The 17,575-nt window shown below is 36.1% G+C and overlaps 1 protein-coding gene across 3 annotated transcripts in view; it reads right to left on the minus strand.

Moving 5' to 3' along the window:
* Positions 1–17,575, minus strand: part of PLXDC2 (plexin domain containing 2) — a 414,553-nt gene that overhangs the window by 201,196 nt on the left and 195,782 nt on the right. For all 3 annotated transcript variants that reach the window (XM_059911311.1, XM_059911303.1, XM_059911320.1), the window contains exon 5: positions 4,434–4,503. In XM_059911311.1, coding sequence (XP_059767294.1) covers positions 4,434–4,503 — 70 coding nt within the window. The remainder of the gene's footprint in view (positions 1–4,433; positions 4,504–17,575) is intronic.

Raw genomic sequence — 17,575 nt, forward strand, 5'->3', positions numbered from 1 at the left:
ATCAGCATCTGTCTACATACTTAAAATTTGAGGGCCAGAATTATCTGGATAATGTCAACTTTTCTCTCTCCCATTATAACAGCCATCATTTACCACCCTCTCCCACCTCCCATTTTCCTCTCATCTTAGTTATATGTAGTGCCCCTGAGGGACTCATGAGAAAAACATTATTACTAGTTATGGTTGCAAGAATTAAAAAATCAAATCCTCACACATAAATCTACGTTTTGAAGCTTTTAAAAGATCACTTTAGCAGCCTAAGATTTAAAAAGAATCAATTAAAGTATTCATATGGAAAGGTAATAAAAGGCAGTGTGATATGCAAACAACACAACTTAGTGGTACGTTTAATGGAAGTATCTGTACAAAATGCACGGAGGACTAGTTTTTTAATGCCTGGAATATTTGTATTCTGACATATTTTTTAAATAGAAAGATGAAAGAATGCTTTCAGATTTTGCTGCCAGGGAACCAAAAAATAAGATGGTATTTCCAATTCATTGTGTACATTATTTGTATGGATGACTGAAGCTTTTGAAAATTATAATGCTTAATAAGCAAAGATTCATTTTTGTAGTTTATAAATAAATGACCGGATATTTGATTTTTATTTACATTTTAACTAGAAACTTAATTTTACTCACAATGAAATATATATGTATATATATTACACATACACACACAATGATGGGCCACAGTAAATTATGCATATATCTGTATTTTTAAACTACTCTGTTTTGAAATGGTATTGATCCTAGCAATAACACAAGACATTGTCTAAATTCATTTTAGTAAAAATTAGTGTCTTTGTGGAGAGAGAGAGATTTTAAGGAGGCATGGGAAATGCGGAAGCGGTGAGGTAGGAATGAAGGGAATTGTGATTTAAAATATGCGCTTTAACATTTCACTTTCTTTATCTTAAATCCAACGTAGAAACAGGTTCAAGAGGAATTTGCAGACACAGTCAAAGAGAACTGACAGTCAATAGAATATCTCTGTTCATTTCAGTTTCATAGAAACCAATGTGTTCCTACTTAAAAATCCCAGTCCCTGGTCTATTTGCAATGGTCTTCAGTCAACTTTATTTAATCTGACTTCTGGTTTCCATTTTTCTTCCAAGCCTTTCATGGTTTATAACTTTTTCAAGATTTGTAAGATGATGAACCTTTGTCAGGTAGGTTTATCTGCTTATAAAACCTAGTTAATCAGAAGAGATCTGTTGAAAATCTATGATTCAGAAGTCTTCTTCCAAGCTGTTCTTAGCTTTACTCACCTGTGTCCTAATGAATCCTTTTGGCTGAAAACCTTGATCAAACAACTCAAATGATGTGCCCTTCACTGGCTTCAGGCACTATAATCTATGTAGAAGTATTGAAAAACTTGCTTCTTTCTTTGACTTTAACTGCCTAACCTTACCCTGTCCTCCACTGCCAGATTAGGCCAGATCTGTTCTTTACTCAAAGAAACCCAATACTTACTGGGTATCATCCAAGTGTCTAAAGTTCAAAGTATTTTACATCACTCTTCCCATCTCCCTTTCACTAGACTCTTACTCTGAGTCTCCATTCAAGATAAACAGATTCACTTGACAGACCTCCAAATATGCTCAGTATGGGCTCAGCACTGTCACTTAGCTCAGCATCCCCTTGTCTAGAATGTCCCTTCCCTCTTCACCTCTTTTCAACCTGCTTCTTTGCCTGCTAAAATTCCACCATCCTTTAAGGCCAGCGTCAAATGTTAGCTCTTTCACAAACCTGTTGATTCACCCAATAAGAATGATCTCCTCTTGGAGCAACTTTCTGCTCCTCCAATACTCACAGTCAACCTTGTCTTATTGCTTAGTCATATACTCCTTCCCCTTAGATTCTAAGCTCCTGGAGGAACAACAGTTTATTCTTCTCTGTACAAACCAAAGTATCATGTACTGTGTCTTTCACACAGTAGGGGCTCAACCAATACTGATTGAATAAATAAACAATGGAAGTGTAGACAAGCTATTTGTTTAGCTGAAAACTTTTACAGGAGATTCTGGTTCCATTTTGGAGAAACCCAGGTCAATGTCTAAATTATCTCAGTTGTGCCTCTCTGAAAAGGGTATAGATTTAGATATGCAAGTGCCATACTAGCATTTCTTAAGCAAAAAATAAAAAAGTTTTCTTTACATTAGTGTTTTCTTCAAAGAAGATAGAGATCATTCAAGACACCAGATTTTTCACTTACTTTGAGGATCTTTTCAAAGAAAAATGGTACTTTGAAGCAGTAAACATGATATAGCCATCTGTTTGGGTTTTTTCCTACCAACTCAGCTAAGGGAAATCTTACTTCATATTGGCTGAATCACTGACAAGACTTTTAAAGATAAAACGATTTGAGACACAGAAAATGCAAAGCTGCCCATATTTTCACCACTGTGTGTACAGATTTTGAACAAATGTGATTAATAATTCACTTTTAAAAATTCAGTGGAACACCGGTAACCTAAGTGTCAGAAAACATGCCTAATATTCATATTATAAGATAACCATGCTCATATCATACTTTAAACATGTGAGCAGATGTGAGGTAATCCACGGCTTATAGGGGCAATCTTTCAATTTACCTTTCTTCTTTCCATTCAGTCTTTCAACACATTAATTAAAATGTCTATTAAATGTCTGGCACTATACTAGCACAGAAATACACGGTGAGCTCATAAAGACATGGTCCTTGTGTAAATTTTACTTATATATAGTCCTTTTTTTACACAAATGTAATAGTTTCTGAACTGAAGCCATTGTTTTTCCCTAAAACCAGCTCTTCTGCTTAGAGTTGTAAATTTTGCTAATAGCATCATTTCTCTCCCTTCGTTTGAAGCCTCAGAATCAGCAAGGCCCTCAATATTTGTCACACAAACTACTGCAATATTCTTCCTATTATGTGTACTAACTTCAGTTTTTTATACTTAAAGCATTACAAAATATCTTGGTTCAGCTTCTTACATTTATTGCTTATCTAATTAAGGACTATTGACTCAGATTGACCCTTGAGGCAGTTATAAAATTGTCCCAAACTATTTTTCACATCTTAATATTTTTTGTAAAGCTACACCCAGCTTCATTCAAACTCAATTATTTACTATCTCAAACATATTCCACCAATTTCCTCTTCTGTATAGTATTTATTCAAGATATTCTTCCCTGTGACCTACTCTTCCTTCCTTACATAATCACAGAAATTATAACTTCCTTCAAGAAATATCTTAAATAATAATTTCTCTATAAAGTCTTAAAGGATTCTCACAGATGTTTACAAATATCTACAAATAAGATGTTTTCAAAATACAAATGTCATCATTTGTATTTTCTAAGGAACTCCCACATTCTGCTTCACTTTGTCTAATAGTCCACTAGGCTACACAATCCTAAGGCAGAGGCAGCTTTATTTACCAGTGTTCAGAGACGGTACTCAGAACTTTTATTTGCTTATTGGTATTTCTGACTACAAATCTTTTTCTGAATCCTACATATCTTCTAAGTCTTATACTGAAATATGGTAATAGTGACCAACATGGTTCCCATACCAAGCAGAAGACCAATTAGAAAACCCAGTGAAGGAAAGGGACTCTGATCTGTGGTGCTTTAGGCTTGGGTCATCCACAGACTTTTCATCATATCTATGGATTTCTTTTAACTTGCTTCTTTACTTACTCTTCCATTTTTATGTTTTTCTCTCATTCTTCTACTTTCTCTATCACTCCATGTTAGGCAAGCAGCAATATTCTCCGGCATTTTGCTTATTTCTGCTAGTAGCAATCAAGGATTAAATTTTTCTCACTCCTGGGATACACTATAAAAAATGATAATTGCCTTTCTAGGCTATTGCTAATCTCTAAACTAACCTCCAAAGTTTGTGGAGAAAAATAAAATGAAGAGAATTCAAACTGAATTTCAGTGTTTATTTTTTAAACTCAAATGAGTTGTCAGTCAACTTAGGTGGCATTAAAAGGGGAAAAAAAAAAAAAACAACCAAATAACTAAAGTTAATATAATGTGGTTTTGAATGTGAATGTATATATTGATATATAAATAAGTTTATATTGATCAACTATATAAATTAAAAAAAAATGAAAATACTTCCATAGCTTTCTTAAGCACCTTTTCTTTCTAAGCTCTGTTCACTTTCAAGCAGTCTTCCATATTATCAAAAATGAAATAAAACTTGCAAAGAAAGCAGAGATGAATCTAAGCTGAAAATTATTATAACTACATTTTTTCTGCAGAAAAGTTTTCCCAATAGCTGTATTCTTTCTTAGGTTTTATTTATACCCATGACTTTGTGATAGAAGACAATGGTTTTCCCAATAAATGTCCCTTTTGAAATATGGAGTAAATTAAAAATAGTAACTGTAGTGAAACTGTAGATTATTTAGAGTGAATGGGTAGAAAACCACTTACCCCCAGTTGCCACAGTGATTTCACGTAGGAAATGGCCATAAAATGGAAAATCGAAGGACAGATTCACTCTCTGCAAGGAATAACAACCAGAAAAGAAAATCAATAATGTGCATAATAGTAAATGTAAAATGAAGAGCCTTCCACCTAAAAAAAATGATGCTTCTACTTTGCACCACTATTATTGTAGTTGACTATTAGAACCTGAATCTTGGATGGAAAGAAAGATTTTTTTCCCCTGGTAATTAAATGTTTAAAGTATGTGAAAAGAATAAAGTAGTGCTGTTGTGGTCTGTTGATCTGTTCTTCAGTTACAAAGGGAATCTAGAAGTTTCAACTCTGAATCAAGCTATTCTCTTTAACATCACCACTGCCTTTCAGTTGTCCACTACAAAGTAGGTCAGCCATCACAATAATTTTAGGGTTCTTTTTAGTTTGATTAATCTTCTCCAAAATAGTAGAGCATGTTATCTGTCAAGTTTCACTGAATTTAAAAAAATATATATTTTATTTTACAAAATTATATATTCAATTTATCTTCTGTACATCCCAGAACAAAAGGCAATTTTACGGAACACGATATTTTGCACCTACAGATCTAGACCTGCAGATATTTGTATTTTTAAGATGCGATAAACTCCCCAGATTCAGGATACAGATGACACTTAAACAACAAGGGTTTGAATTGAGTTGGCCAGTTCCACTTATGAGGCAGTTTTTTCCAATAAATATAGTACCTGTGTTTTCATTTTACAGATCTTTAAATTATCCAAGTGTTGAGAAAAGTCTGATTAGAGATCACAATATATGAAATCAAAAGAACTAGGGTTTGAGTCCTGATTCTATCCAGCCCTTGGGTGAGTCATTTGTCACTTTCTTTATTTTTGAGGCAGAGATACCAGTGTGTGGATTTTCAAATGTGCGGGGATTGGCAGCCCTAACCCCCAGGGTTGTTCAAGGGTCAACCGTTTTATGTCCACTTTTAAAAGCACAGAATCAAAGAATAAAAAAATGCGGGTTACTAGAAAGCTACTTTTACTTTGTAGAGAGGAAAACTGGAGAGACTTAGGAAGAAAGTTCATAAGTTTTGCCCCTCTTTTTTCTAAAAAGGGATCTGAAGCTTTGGATATATATATTTATAATATATCTTTCTTTAGATAGATAGATAGATAGATAGATAGTAAGATAAAACAAGACACAACAAAGCAAAACAAAGAAAAAGAAACCCTAGAGTTTTTGTATGTTTGAAATGATATGAACCAGATATATTATTATTAGGCAAGAAACAAGAAAAACAGGGAGCTATAACAAAGGTGATCAGCTGAAATAAAAGGATCCATAGGGAAATTAATTGGCTGATTCAGAGCCTAATAGCATGTACAAACCACCTAAAGTAAAAGGTTATTATGTTAAAATTCAACAATTTCTATATCATATCTCTCCCAATATACAAATTAAAAAAAATAGAGAATTATAGCTAGATTAAATTTAGCTCCTTCCAATTGTGCAAATGATTGCTTTTTTATATCCATCAGAGATTTCTAATGACTTATTTGGCATGACATTAATCATTCAAAATTTACAGTGACTTTCAATTAGGTTTTTTTTCTTTCCTTTTTAATGAAAGCTGCATCTTCAGAAAGGGTTTATCTTCGTTTTTATTTTATGCTGACTCATGGGAACAACAAAACCTATTTTCACTGCACTAACTGAAATGAGTGGTTACTAATAACCCTAACATAAAAGCTTCAGTGGCAAAATCATATATCGCAAAGAAAAGGTCAGACATAATTTTATATAGGCACTTGCTGTAGTACACTGTTCTCCATCATTCTAATTTATTTCCATGCTCATGAGCAAATCGGTAAAATTTACAGCCCTTTGGCATGCTCACTTCCAGAATAAGAGTTTGATTTAAACATCTATCACTAACATATCAAAGATGAACCAGGGGAATATGACAATTTCTCAGCCACAACAAATGTTTAAATATTTTAGAATAAAATTGAGATAAACAAATACATAAGTTAAAGACTGTTTTTGAGAAGTAAATAAGTTCTCAAGGAAAAATTGCTGATATATTATCCTGAAGCACAACATCAATGATTGAAATGTTTCCCTGTTTAAATGACCAGCTTACCTTAATTATCACCATGGCCTGCTTCACACTGATAATAGCAATGACAGTTTAGAAAGGTGTTACCTTCTCCATAGTTGTGAAATCTACCCATTTCTCTCCAGGTACTACTGACACCCTTCCCCAAGTATAGATCACTTTTATCACAATAACTTGCTCACAGGTGTCTTGGACAGGTGTCCATTTTCCCTGGAATTCATTCTCCATACTATCTAGCATATCACTCCCCCACTTGAAATCATTCAATCTAGAATCCCATTGACCCTGGAATCATGCCAAAATAGTGAAAACGAGTTCTAAACCCACCACTAACTGGTCTCTCCTACCTTATGATTCTCCCTTCATATTTTCTGCTCAGGTCAGCCTTCTAGAATAACTTTTAGTTCCTTGAAACTGCCACCCTTAACCCTAGGCTCTGGTACTTCAACATGATGTCTCTTCTGACTGTAAGGGTCTCTCAACCTTGGTTGGTCATGGCTCCCATATTCTTTAAGCCTTGCCTTAGTTTGGTTGGTACTCCAAACCTGACATAAGGACTTGGAGCAGATAATTTGCTTGGAAGGTGATCCTAGGAAGCATTTGCTAAAGGAAGTGGGAAAAGTGAGACAAGGAAAAGAGAAAAACTAGTAACAGTTATTGGATGTGTTACCACTATAGCCAGGTCTCCCCTTGGAGACCTTCTGAGAAAGAGCAGGGAAAATATGCCTCAGAATCATCTCATTAGAGGTTAGGAGGCTGGGCTACTTATCCATCAACTCCTATCTCCTGTTGATCAAAGGTGCTCCTGTGGGCAGTTGAATCCTCCCTTCCCCAGGATTACCCTTGCTTACCCTCAGGCAGAAAGAAGAGCCACAGCACTTGATCTGCGGAGTTGCTAGTATATTAGAAGCTGCCTCCCACAGCTTCAAGTGAACTCAGGGAGGCAGAAGGGATATGGGGCAAAGCATCAAGAGGGACTGCGAAGTGTCACTTCCTCAGAGTCCTACCGTGACTTCTTAGCCCAAGTTATACTTCCTACTGTATCTCACCTAGCATTCTCTCTATATATATGCACACATGAAACAACTGCATGGGGTTCAGATTTTAACTGCTTCAAAGTGAAACTCAGCATCAGGGTGGTTAAGAATGGCCCAAGTGGGAAACCAAAATTTAAACCCAAATTTGAAAGACAACAAAGGCAATGCTCTTAATTACTGAGCTATTGAAAATATAGTGGTAAGAAGTGTCACACTTAAAGGCAAATTTTTGAAAATTATCATCCCTCCTTAAAACACCTACAAACACAGGCACACACACACACACACACACACACACTCACACAGACACACACAAACTACTGAAACATAAACAAAAATCATTAAGCACTAGAATTTCATGAAGGGCTTTAAGCTAATTTATTATATATTCAGTATAATTACCCTCTGGGTAATTGGATCATTATTTTATCTCAGTATGGTATATAAAACAGGCATGGGGGGGGGGGAGCTAAAGGAAAGTTTTATTTGTTCATTCATTCATTCATGCAGTCAGAAATCATTTATTCAACACCTTATATGTACCAGGCACTAAATCAGAGTCTGAACATCATACAGTAAGTCCCACCCAGTTTCTTCCTTCAAGGAGTTCAGAAGATGGTGCAGGAGAGCAACACGGAAGGATAAACAAATAGGACCAGGCAGAGTCAGAGAAAGGACCCAGAGAGAACACCTAACCCAGAGTAGATGGCACTGAAACTCTTTAATAGGAATCACCAGAAGCTAGCCAGGTGAGACCTGAAGGCATGGGAGTGGAAGGGATTGTGAAAATATATGTAGAAAGTAAAACTGGAAGGATCGTGATTAATTGTACATAAAAGTTGGGAGCGGGGAAGAGCAGTCTAGAATGTAGGACAGGTTTCTAGCTGGGTGACTGGTGGACCATAATCCACCAACTGAAATGATGAATACAGGAAGAAAAGCTATTTTGGTTAGGTGTGAGAAGACTTGCTGTGTCACTAATTAATTACGCATCATTTAACTATATAATTAAAATTTAAAAACCCAAATTGTAAATGCAACAAAGGACCCTTCTGCAATCAAAAAGGCTAACAGAACCCTGGACATTGTCACAAAAAGCCACTGTAAACAAAAAGAAACGTAATCTTGAAATTTAGTTGACTTAATTGATGTACATGACACAAATGGTGAACATTTTCCTATCTTGGATCTCATCCCATAAGAAATATCTAAGGTAAAAGGAAGAAGTGTTTAGGAAAATTGTCATGTGAAGACACAATAAATGAATTAACAGGGCGAAATATAAAATGAAAACTCAGAAGTGAAATTTTAACAAGCATGTGTGGCATAAATAAAATCAATTGAATTTGCTAATTCCTTACACTCTGCAGAAAGCTGACTATTTGAAAGGAGGGGTATCAATAATTTTGAGACAAGCATAGGAAGTATCACAGGGGGGAGAAGAAATTTATGAAGCATGCTTTGAAAAGTTTGCAGAAGTATATAGATAGGTTCTAGGTGGTCTGTTGCAAACTTATGGCAGGTACAGCCATGTATGACTGTGACTTTTAAAACCACCTCATGCTCCCTCACAGCGTGCCCCGCGGAATCACTGCTGGGAATAGACCATCAGAGGCAATTAGGGCCAAACTCACAGATCTCTAAGTGCGTCCCCACCTCTTACTGCCTCTTTTACATATTTTTCTTATGCCTATCGCCATCCGGCTTCTGGCTAATTATTATGATCCCTGCTAATTCTTTCTTAATAACACAAGAATTATAATCCTATGTAAACACTATTCCAGGTTTACTTGTTTGCCTATTTCTCAGTGGTATTACAAAGATAAATTAATTAGTCAATGCCTGTAAGACCTTGAAGACAGAAACTATTAGGTTAAGAATCTGGAGTGGGCACATTTATAATCCTAAAAGCCATTTAAAAAGTCATTAATAAAAACTGCCTTTTGTTTTCAGACAGCTTCTTATTTACAGTAATAAGGTTATACTTTTCTGGTTCCCCCAGCCTTGATTTCATCTTTATAAGGTATAGTCTTGATGAAAGCAGCTTGTGGGAAAAAAATTAGTAGTAACTACTCTTTTAGGAACTGCTGATCTCGTGAGTTCATGACAGCCAAGGGTCCAGAGAATATGGGCAGTATCCATTTATTTAAGAATAAATTCATGGATTAATCATTAATTGCTATACATATATTTTAACATTCTACTTTTAATCATTCAAATCATTTCATGTTTGCAGGGCACATGTCTGTATCTTGAAGCTGTCAAATAGGTGGGATGATGATGGTGATGATGATGATTGACAAAGTGAGATTTGTGTTATGTTTTCCAAAGACAATTTCAAAAGTTAGACGAAGTAAATTGGAATCATATCATTTGCAATTTGTTTATTTATGTCAAATATTAACTTTGAGAGGAAATGCAAATTTTAAGAAAAGATACTTCTTGTTTTATTTACATAGATATTTCTAGTGATACTGGCTTTCATCAAAATACCTGAATAAATTGTCTTATTTCCAGTAATATTTATATCCCTAATAAATAAAAATGATTGAATAATCCTTATTAGATAACTTTTTATATATAACTATGAATAAATTTAATTTCTTAATTGGGATGTGACATATTCTTCCATAATGCACAAAACATTCTTGAACCTGAATAAGGTCCACATAACATTCATTCCCCTATAAATGCTTAGAACAGATTACTGCAGTCCTTTGTTAATCATAGACACAAATTTTAAAATCTTCTTTTAGTGGAAATAGATGGAACTTTATTTTTAAATTTTCAAAGATTCTTTTCTAATTTTTGAATGATCTAGCATGGTTTTAGAGTCAGACAGACTTGAAATTACATCCCAGCTTTGGTACTTTGTAGCTGTGTGATTTCATAAATCATTTAACCTCTTTAAGGCACAGTTTGCTCATCTGTAGTCAACACATTTCTTTAAAGGGTTATTTTAAGGATCAAATGACCAAATGACACCTGGACCTTCATAAGCACTGAGTCAATATTAGATTATGTACCTGAAGGCGTCTAGCATAGCAATAGTTCCTTAAAACTCATTTCCTAAATAAAAATAGCTCCCTGTTTGACTCCTAATAAGTAGATGGAAATGATTTGATATATGTTGTTTCTAAAGTCAATGCAGGCATATTGCTTTTCTAATAGAATCATATGACAATTAGATATTATGTTCCTCAGCAACGTTATGATGTTTTCAGTTTTGTTATATTGAAATAATCATAACTACTGTATTTACTGGTGTTAGGAGAATGAAATTAGCATTTAATATATCAGACATTATGCTAAGTATTTGCCTGCATTTAGCAAGTATGAATGCTAAAATTAGGTGAAAGTACGACAAGAAACAGGATGTTGGTATGCACAAAGTGTCTTCCCAAAAGATACTAGATAATTACCAAAGGAAAAATAGTAAGTTTACAGTGAAGAAACAAAATCTGGCAGACATCACCTTAAGCAGGTGATCAAAGTTAACATCACCAGTAAGGAGACATATTGACATCACGGACCTCCTGATGTGATGCATGATGAAGGACAAAATATCATTCCTCTAGTACTCTTGCCAAAAATAGAGACCTGTGTTTAATCATGAAGAAGCAGTAGACAAACCCCAAATCAGGATCATTGTACAAAATAACTGGCAAAGACTCTTCAAAATGTCAAGTTCATGAAAGATAAAGAAAGATGCAGAACCTGTCATAGGCTGGAGGAGACGAGACTAGATTTGATAAATAAATGCAATGTAGGTCCTAGATTGGATTCTGGATAGGAAAAAAGATGGTTTGGGGACAATTCACAAAATGTGAATAAGGCCTATAGATTCATTAAGAGTATCACACCAACATTAATTTCTTGGTATTGATAATCGTACCATGAGTATGTAAGGTGTTAATATTTGGGGAAGCACGGTGAAAGCTATATGGGAACCCTCTCAATAATTTTTCCAAGTTTATTTATAAGCCTGAAAGTATTCCAAAACAAAACTCTAGAAGGACAAGTAATAAGTTCAAACCACCAGTAGTAGTAGAGCCAGGATTTCAATCCAATATGCTTGACTCCAAAACTCCTGAGTCTTGACCACGATATCATTCTATCTCCCTTCTTTTACACTAGGTGATCCTTTTCCTACCTATTAACAAACTTTCTATAGCTGTGTTTTCTACCTGATACTCTTAACATTGTCAGTGACTCACGTTTTTGTTCTCAGTAGACATAACTTAATTTTCTTTAAAATTTAATAACAATGAAAATAGCTAGAAAGCTCCCAGGTGCCTGAGGCAAAAGCCACACACAAAAAAATCTGAGGAAGGTACAGAGCAGTCTTCTCACATGAAATGCACCAAATCACAGGGACTAGTGCCATGCTGGGGGGAGCTGTAGTGAGCTGCACACCACTGAGGTCTGATGGCAACACGGTGGGTCCCTTCTCACCAGATAATGGGTACAGCCTGAACTACTCTTTTTTGCTCATTTGAGGATCAGATGCTTCCATTTCTTCTCCTCCAAGGATAGATCTAAGGGCCTATTTTCTAAACTTACAGAACATTTATTTATTTATTTATTTTCCAATTGTCAATGGTAATGGTCTTTCACTGGTTTATTCACCTATTTAACAAATATAATCACTTATAAAAGTAACATAAACCGAAAGATAGTAGAATGATAGAAATATGAGTATATATATATGTATATGTATGTAGATATAGATAGAAAAATTTAAATCAGTAAGTTTCCACCACAAGCAACTACTAAAGAGAGAAAATGTACTATGCAGAGGCATTTCCATGTGGTTGACAGAAGTGCAAGCTTCTTTTGGTATACCCTAAAGTAAGACCCTGCTTCTAGGCCATAAATGAGCTGAGTATATTCCAGAAATAAAATAACTGCAGTGGGCAGGATGACTCGAAACAGTTTTACCATGTAGGATTTTTACAAAATGCAATTTTAAACAAACTCTCACACTCCGGGAGGAGTGAACAGGACATGGGTCTTTAATCCAGTGACTGAAAACACTGGAAACCTAATTAAAATATCAAAATGTCCATGGAAAGGGTCTAATCAATATGCAAATATACAGGGAAGGGAGTGGCTCCTTTTAGAAATAAAGTCCATCAACTGAATTGATTTTCTGAGTTAGAAATTCTAACTGCTTCAGCACTTTTTTCATAACAGAACTGAGAACTTAATTAACCCTGCATATTGAATGACACTCTGCGTGGGACTACAGGTAAATTAGAAAACAAAATGTAAACATTTTGCACTTACCTGATGCTTGCTCATATGAACTTGAGATTAAGTGAATTATCATCATATCTTTCGATCTCTCCCATTGCATGCTTCCCAGAAACACTTGGCTTACAGTAGCTTACCTATACTTGCATGTTTTGAGAATCACTTAAATTAATGTGACTATTTACCATTCAGGCAGAGTGCAGAACATAAGTCTGTTCAAGGGCACAGAAAGTAAAACAGGATTTTATAAAGAAGCCCAGGGAGGGCAGGTAGGGGAAGGGGAGAACCAGACGTCACTTCTGAATTTTTCATGCTGCTCTAGGAACAAGGCAGTGATTCTACCAGGCTTCTCAAACCTGAGTGTGCAGGGCAATCACTTAGGGTTCTTGTTTAAAATAGATTCTGATTCAGTAGGTCTTGGGGGGAAGGGAGCTAAAATTCTGCATTTCTAACAAGCTCCCAGAGCTACTGAGACTGCCCCAGGAATCCCACTTGGAGTGGTCAAGGCTTTATGTCATATAAATGGTCTTTGAAACTCTAAAACAGTGCTGTAAGGAAGCTTTGACAAGCGTGAAATGGGTTAAAAGGATAAATAGACTTGATTCCGGATAACATCATTTCACTTCATCTGTTAGCACTCAATTGACCTGAAATTTTCCATTTAAGGAAGTAAAGGATAGAGGTACCTCCTAGCCCAGCACCTTTAAAGCAATGATTTGCAAAACCTCTTTGCAGCCCCGGTACACCTGAGGGCAATGACACTGGTTACTTCCTTGACCAGAGACTTGGACAGGGAAGGAAAGTATTCCTATGAGTTCATCCTTGACAGTTTGAAAATGCCCTCCCTTGCCTCCGTTGATTATAATCTGTCCTCCCTTCTTTCCTGTCACTGGAAAATGACTGTTTTAAAGTTAAAATGCTCACATGACGATAGTTAGTATCGATCTTAACAGAAATCTATAGAGCTGTAGTAGCCAGGGTTTCAACATTGTACAAATGTGAAATCATTCCATTCTAGTAACAGCCTTAGAAAGTAGGTACTATTGTCATTCCCATTTTACAGCTGAGGAAAGTGGTTAACAGAGAGTAAATAACAGACTTCAAGTCACCCAGCTTATAGTTGGCAGAAGTGGGGACTCACATCCAGGCAGCCTGTTTCTAAGTCCACATGCTTAAACACTATATCAAGGTGCCCCTCAACTGACATTGAAACAGCACGTAAAACATTGACCAGCTTAAATTGGTTTTGTTCCCTTAAATCAGGTTGTTGATTAATCAAACCTGGAGTTATTTTACAGAGACAGCAGTGCGCATGTGCAAGACAGGAACCCAGGCCTCCAGGCTGACCCTGGAACTTAGACTCTTCAGTCTACAGAACTCAAAGAATAGAAATGCTTCCACTGGTGCCCTTTACGGAGTGAGAAGTCCTTCAATAAGGAAAATCCAGCGCCCAGCAGCACAAGTAACTTGAGACTAGTCAATCAGCTTCCAAGTTTGAAATTCCCCTAACCCCTTAAATTTCGCCCCAAACTTGGATCTGAGACAGATTTGAGCCCTGCCTGCCTCCCTGCCAGTCAACCTCGCAATAAAGCTGTTTCCTTTCTCAAACAAAGGTGTCACGGTATTGGCTTCTATGCACATCAGGCAGGGAGTCCTTGCTTGGTAACAGTGTGTTAAGATTTGGAATTCAGTGCTGGCAGAGCTCCTGGGAAGGGTGATTAAATCATTCAAAACTTGACTACAGGTTGAAATCAAAATTTAGGCCAAGTCCAATTTTAACTCTTCAACCTCCTCTGCTAACATCTCCTCTTTTATTTTTTTTTTTTAACTTTTTACTTGGAAATAATTTCAAATTAAAGTTACAAGAATAATCCAAAGAGTCGCCCCCACATCATTTATGCAGATTCACCAGTTTTTAACATTTTGCCACAGTTGGCAATTTTTGGATTTTTCAAAAGCTAAGTAAATTGATGCCTCTGAACACAGCTTCCAAGAGCTGCTCCTTTATCCACCCCACCCATATCTACAGTTTGCTCTGCAGGGATCAGGACTCAGGTGCCTAAACTCAGCCTATTTATCAGGAGCAAAACTTAACTTCGCATTTCTTCTCAGAGTGGCTGCATAACAAGAAATTCCTGGCAATTTATCTTTAATTGAGAGTGGCTAAAAGTGTTCTACTTCTGGTCCCACTGGAGTGGAACAGAGCACCTTCAGTGAAAAAAGGATGAGACACCTACTTTCTGGGGCTGGAATTCCAGGCACAGCAGAAGTTCTGATGGGAAGGCAATTTATAAACAAACCATGTGAGACCTTGACTGTTTTGCCTAGAATAATCAACCACCACCTAAGTCACAGGCTATAATTTAGTAAGAAGAAACAGACAAAAAAAAAAGATATTGAAAATAGGTATAAAATATATTTTTAAAAGATACTAAAATACTAGCTTGTTCAGGAAATCTCAATTCCAAAATGTCTTAAGTCTTTCATCTTCTACAATTGAAGATTTTTCACAAGAATTATACCTACTTGCCTTTAGTTATATTTACCCTTAAGGAACATTATAGTCCATCTATATTTTGCTAATTCTTCTGTGCTACGAAGCATTTTCCTTGCAAAAGAGTCCTGTGAAAGCTTTATCATTTACTAACTTGAGGATGAGAATATGTTTTACACTCATGTTATCTAAAATTAACCCTTGTTAAGTCTTCATGGGGTCCTAGAGAGATCTCGGAAAGGATGATTAAAAACAGGTCTGAGAAGAGAATCTAGGATGAAAGACAGGAGTAAATGGATTTATTCATTCCACCTGAGACATGGCTGCCTCGCTGCAGGGTCCCTTTTTAGCAGCCGTTACAATTATAAAAGATTAATGTGAAACCTTCCAAGAGGGTTTTAACAGATAACCTCAACTATTCATCTCACTTGTGACTTTAAAAAGAGGAGTAGAGGACTACCCTGGTGGTGCAGTGGTTAAGAATCCGCCTGCCAATGCAGGGGACACGGGTTCGATATCTGGTCCAGGAAGATCCCACATGTCGCGGGGCAACTAAGCCCGTGCGCCACAGCTACTGAGCCCCCGCGCTTAGAGCCTGTGCTCTGAAACAACAGAAGCCACCGCAATGAGAAGCCCGCGCGTATGGCAAGGAAGAATAGCTGCTCGCCGCAACTAGGGAAAGCCCGTGCACAGCAACGAAGACCCAACGCAAACCAAAAAAAAAAAAAAGAAAAAAAAAAAGCCGAGTAGATATTTATCTATCTAGGATTTTTTTACAGCCATCATTGGTAACAGAGAATGTATGATTACTTCCTATGACTCTAACTTTATATAAAGAATGGTGCCTGTCCTCTACTAAAGACACAATATTGGAGAAATGAGATTAAATTGAACTGGAATATGATGAATTCAAGTATGATTTTTAAAAAGAAGGTGTGTTCTTGCTTTGGAAAACTAAGGTTTGGAATATGCGTAAAAATTGAACACTGTACTTCGCAAGGCCACTATCTTCAAGAATTTCCAAAGTCCCTTCCATGTCTAAAATATTAGATGGGAATGTTCAACCTGTGTCATTAATGCCATTGGTGGAAGAGGGACTACATCCTTCCTTGTCCACTTTGAGGGACGTGGACCAGCTTACACGCCTGGCATGCAGAGGAGCTCAGTTACTCTGAGCTCATGTTGATTCTATGGAATGGAACAAAAGAAGGCCTTTCTTTTCCATAAAAGGCCCTCAAATAATACGTGCTTCAGGATATTCTCAAAGTTGATAAATGATTTCAGTATGATAATAATAGTAAAATGAATTAATTAAACCAAAATTAAGGTAGACACATGCAGCCACAACTCATCCCAGTCTGTTATTAAACCAGAGGAAAATCCCGTAAATGAAGACAAGTGAGTCCAGGTTGATGAATTGTGTATGTCTTACTTGAAATGAAACAACTCATAAGACAGAATGCAGCAAGTGTATTCAACCAGTCAAAAAATAAAAAAAAAATAAAAGCAACTTATTGTTAGACACTGCGAACAGGACTCAGGCAAAAATATGTGGTCTAGATAATAGCCCAATAGAGATAGCAAATTAAATTGCCTTTTGAGTTAATCGTTTAGAAAAATAAGCACTTATCAACAGATTTTCTGATGCGCAGAAAAAATGAAATTGTGCAATATGAGAGAACAGTTGACTAAAGTCACCACAGGCATCCAGATATATAGCTCTCTCAATACCAACATTATGGAAATGTAAGAGCAATGGAAATGCTAGTCGAAATGATGTTATTTTCCTTGGGAAAAAGAAAATACCTCCAGAAAGCCTAATTTTTGTTTAATGAAGTTTTCTGTATATATTTGAGTCGTCTGAGGATCCCCACCGACAACAGTCCAATTTTTAAATTTTAAAACAGTCCACCATCAAAAACTATACCAGTTTCATCAAAAACCTTACCCGCTCTATGACAGAGACACAGGAGAGCAGCACTTCATTTTGCTAGTGTTTCTTATACAAAGAATCAATCTTCTTACTAACATATAGAAAGATAATTAAAAAAAAATTCTTTTTTAAAGCCAGGGTATGTTTATGTCTGGCAAAAAGCACACTGGCAATTTCTTGGCAGAAAATTATATAGAGATATTATATAGATATAAATATATAGATATATATCTGTCTATAAAAAGAGACTCTTAGAGATTACTTAGGAATTAACTTACTTGGGGGTTACTATTTTATGTTGTAAAGAAT

The sequence above is a fragment of the Balaenoptera ricei genome, chromosome 2, assembly GCF_028023285.1.
Source record: "Balaenoptera ricei isolate mBalRic1 chromosome 2, mBalRic1.hap2, whole genome shotgun sequence".
Taxonomy (NCBI): domain Eukaryota; kingdom Metazoa; phylum Chordata; class Mammalia; order Artiodactyla; family Balaenopteridae; genus Balaenoptera; species Balaenoptera ricei.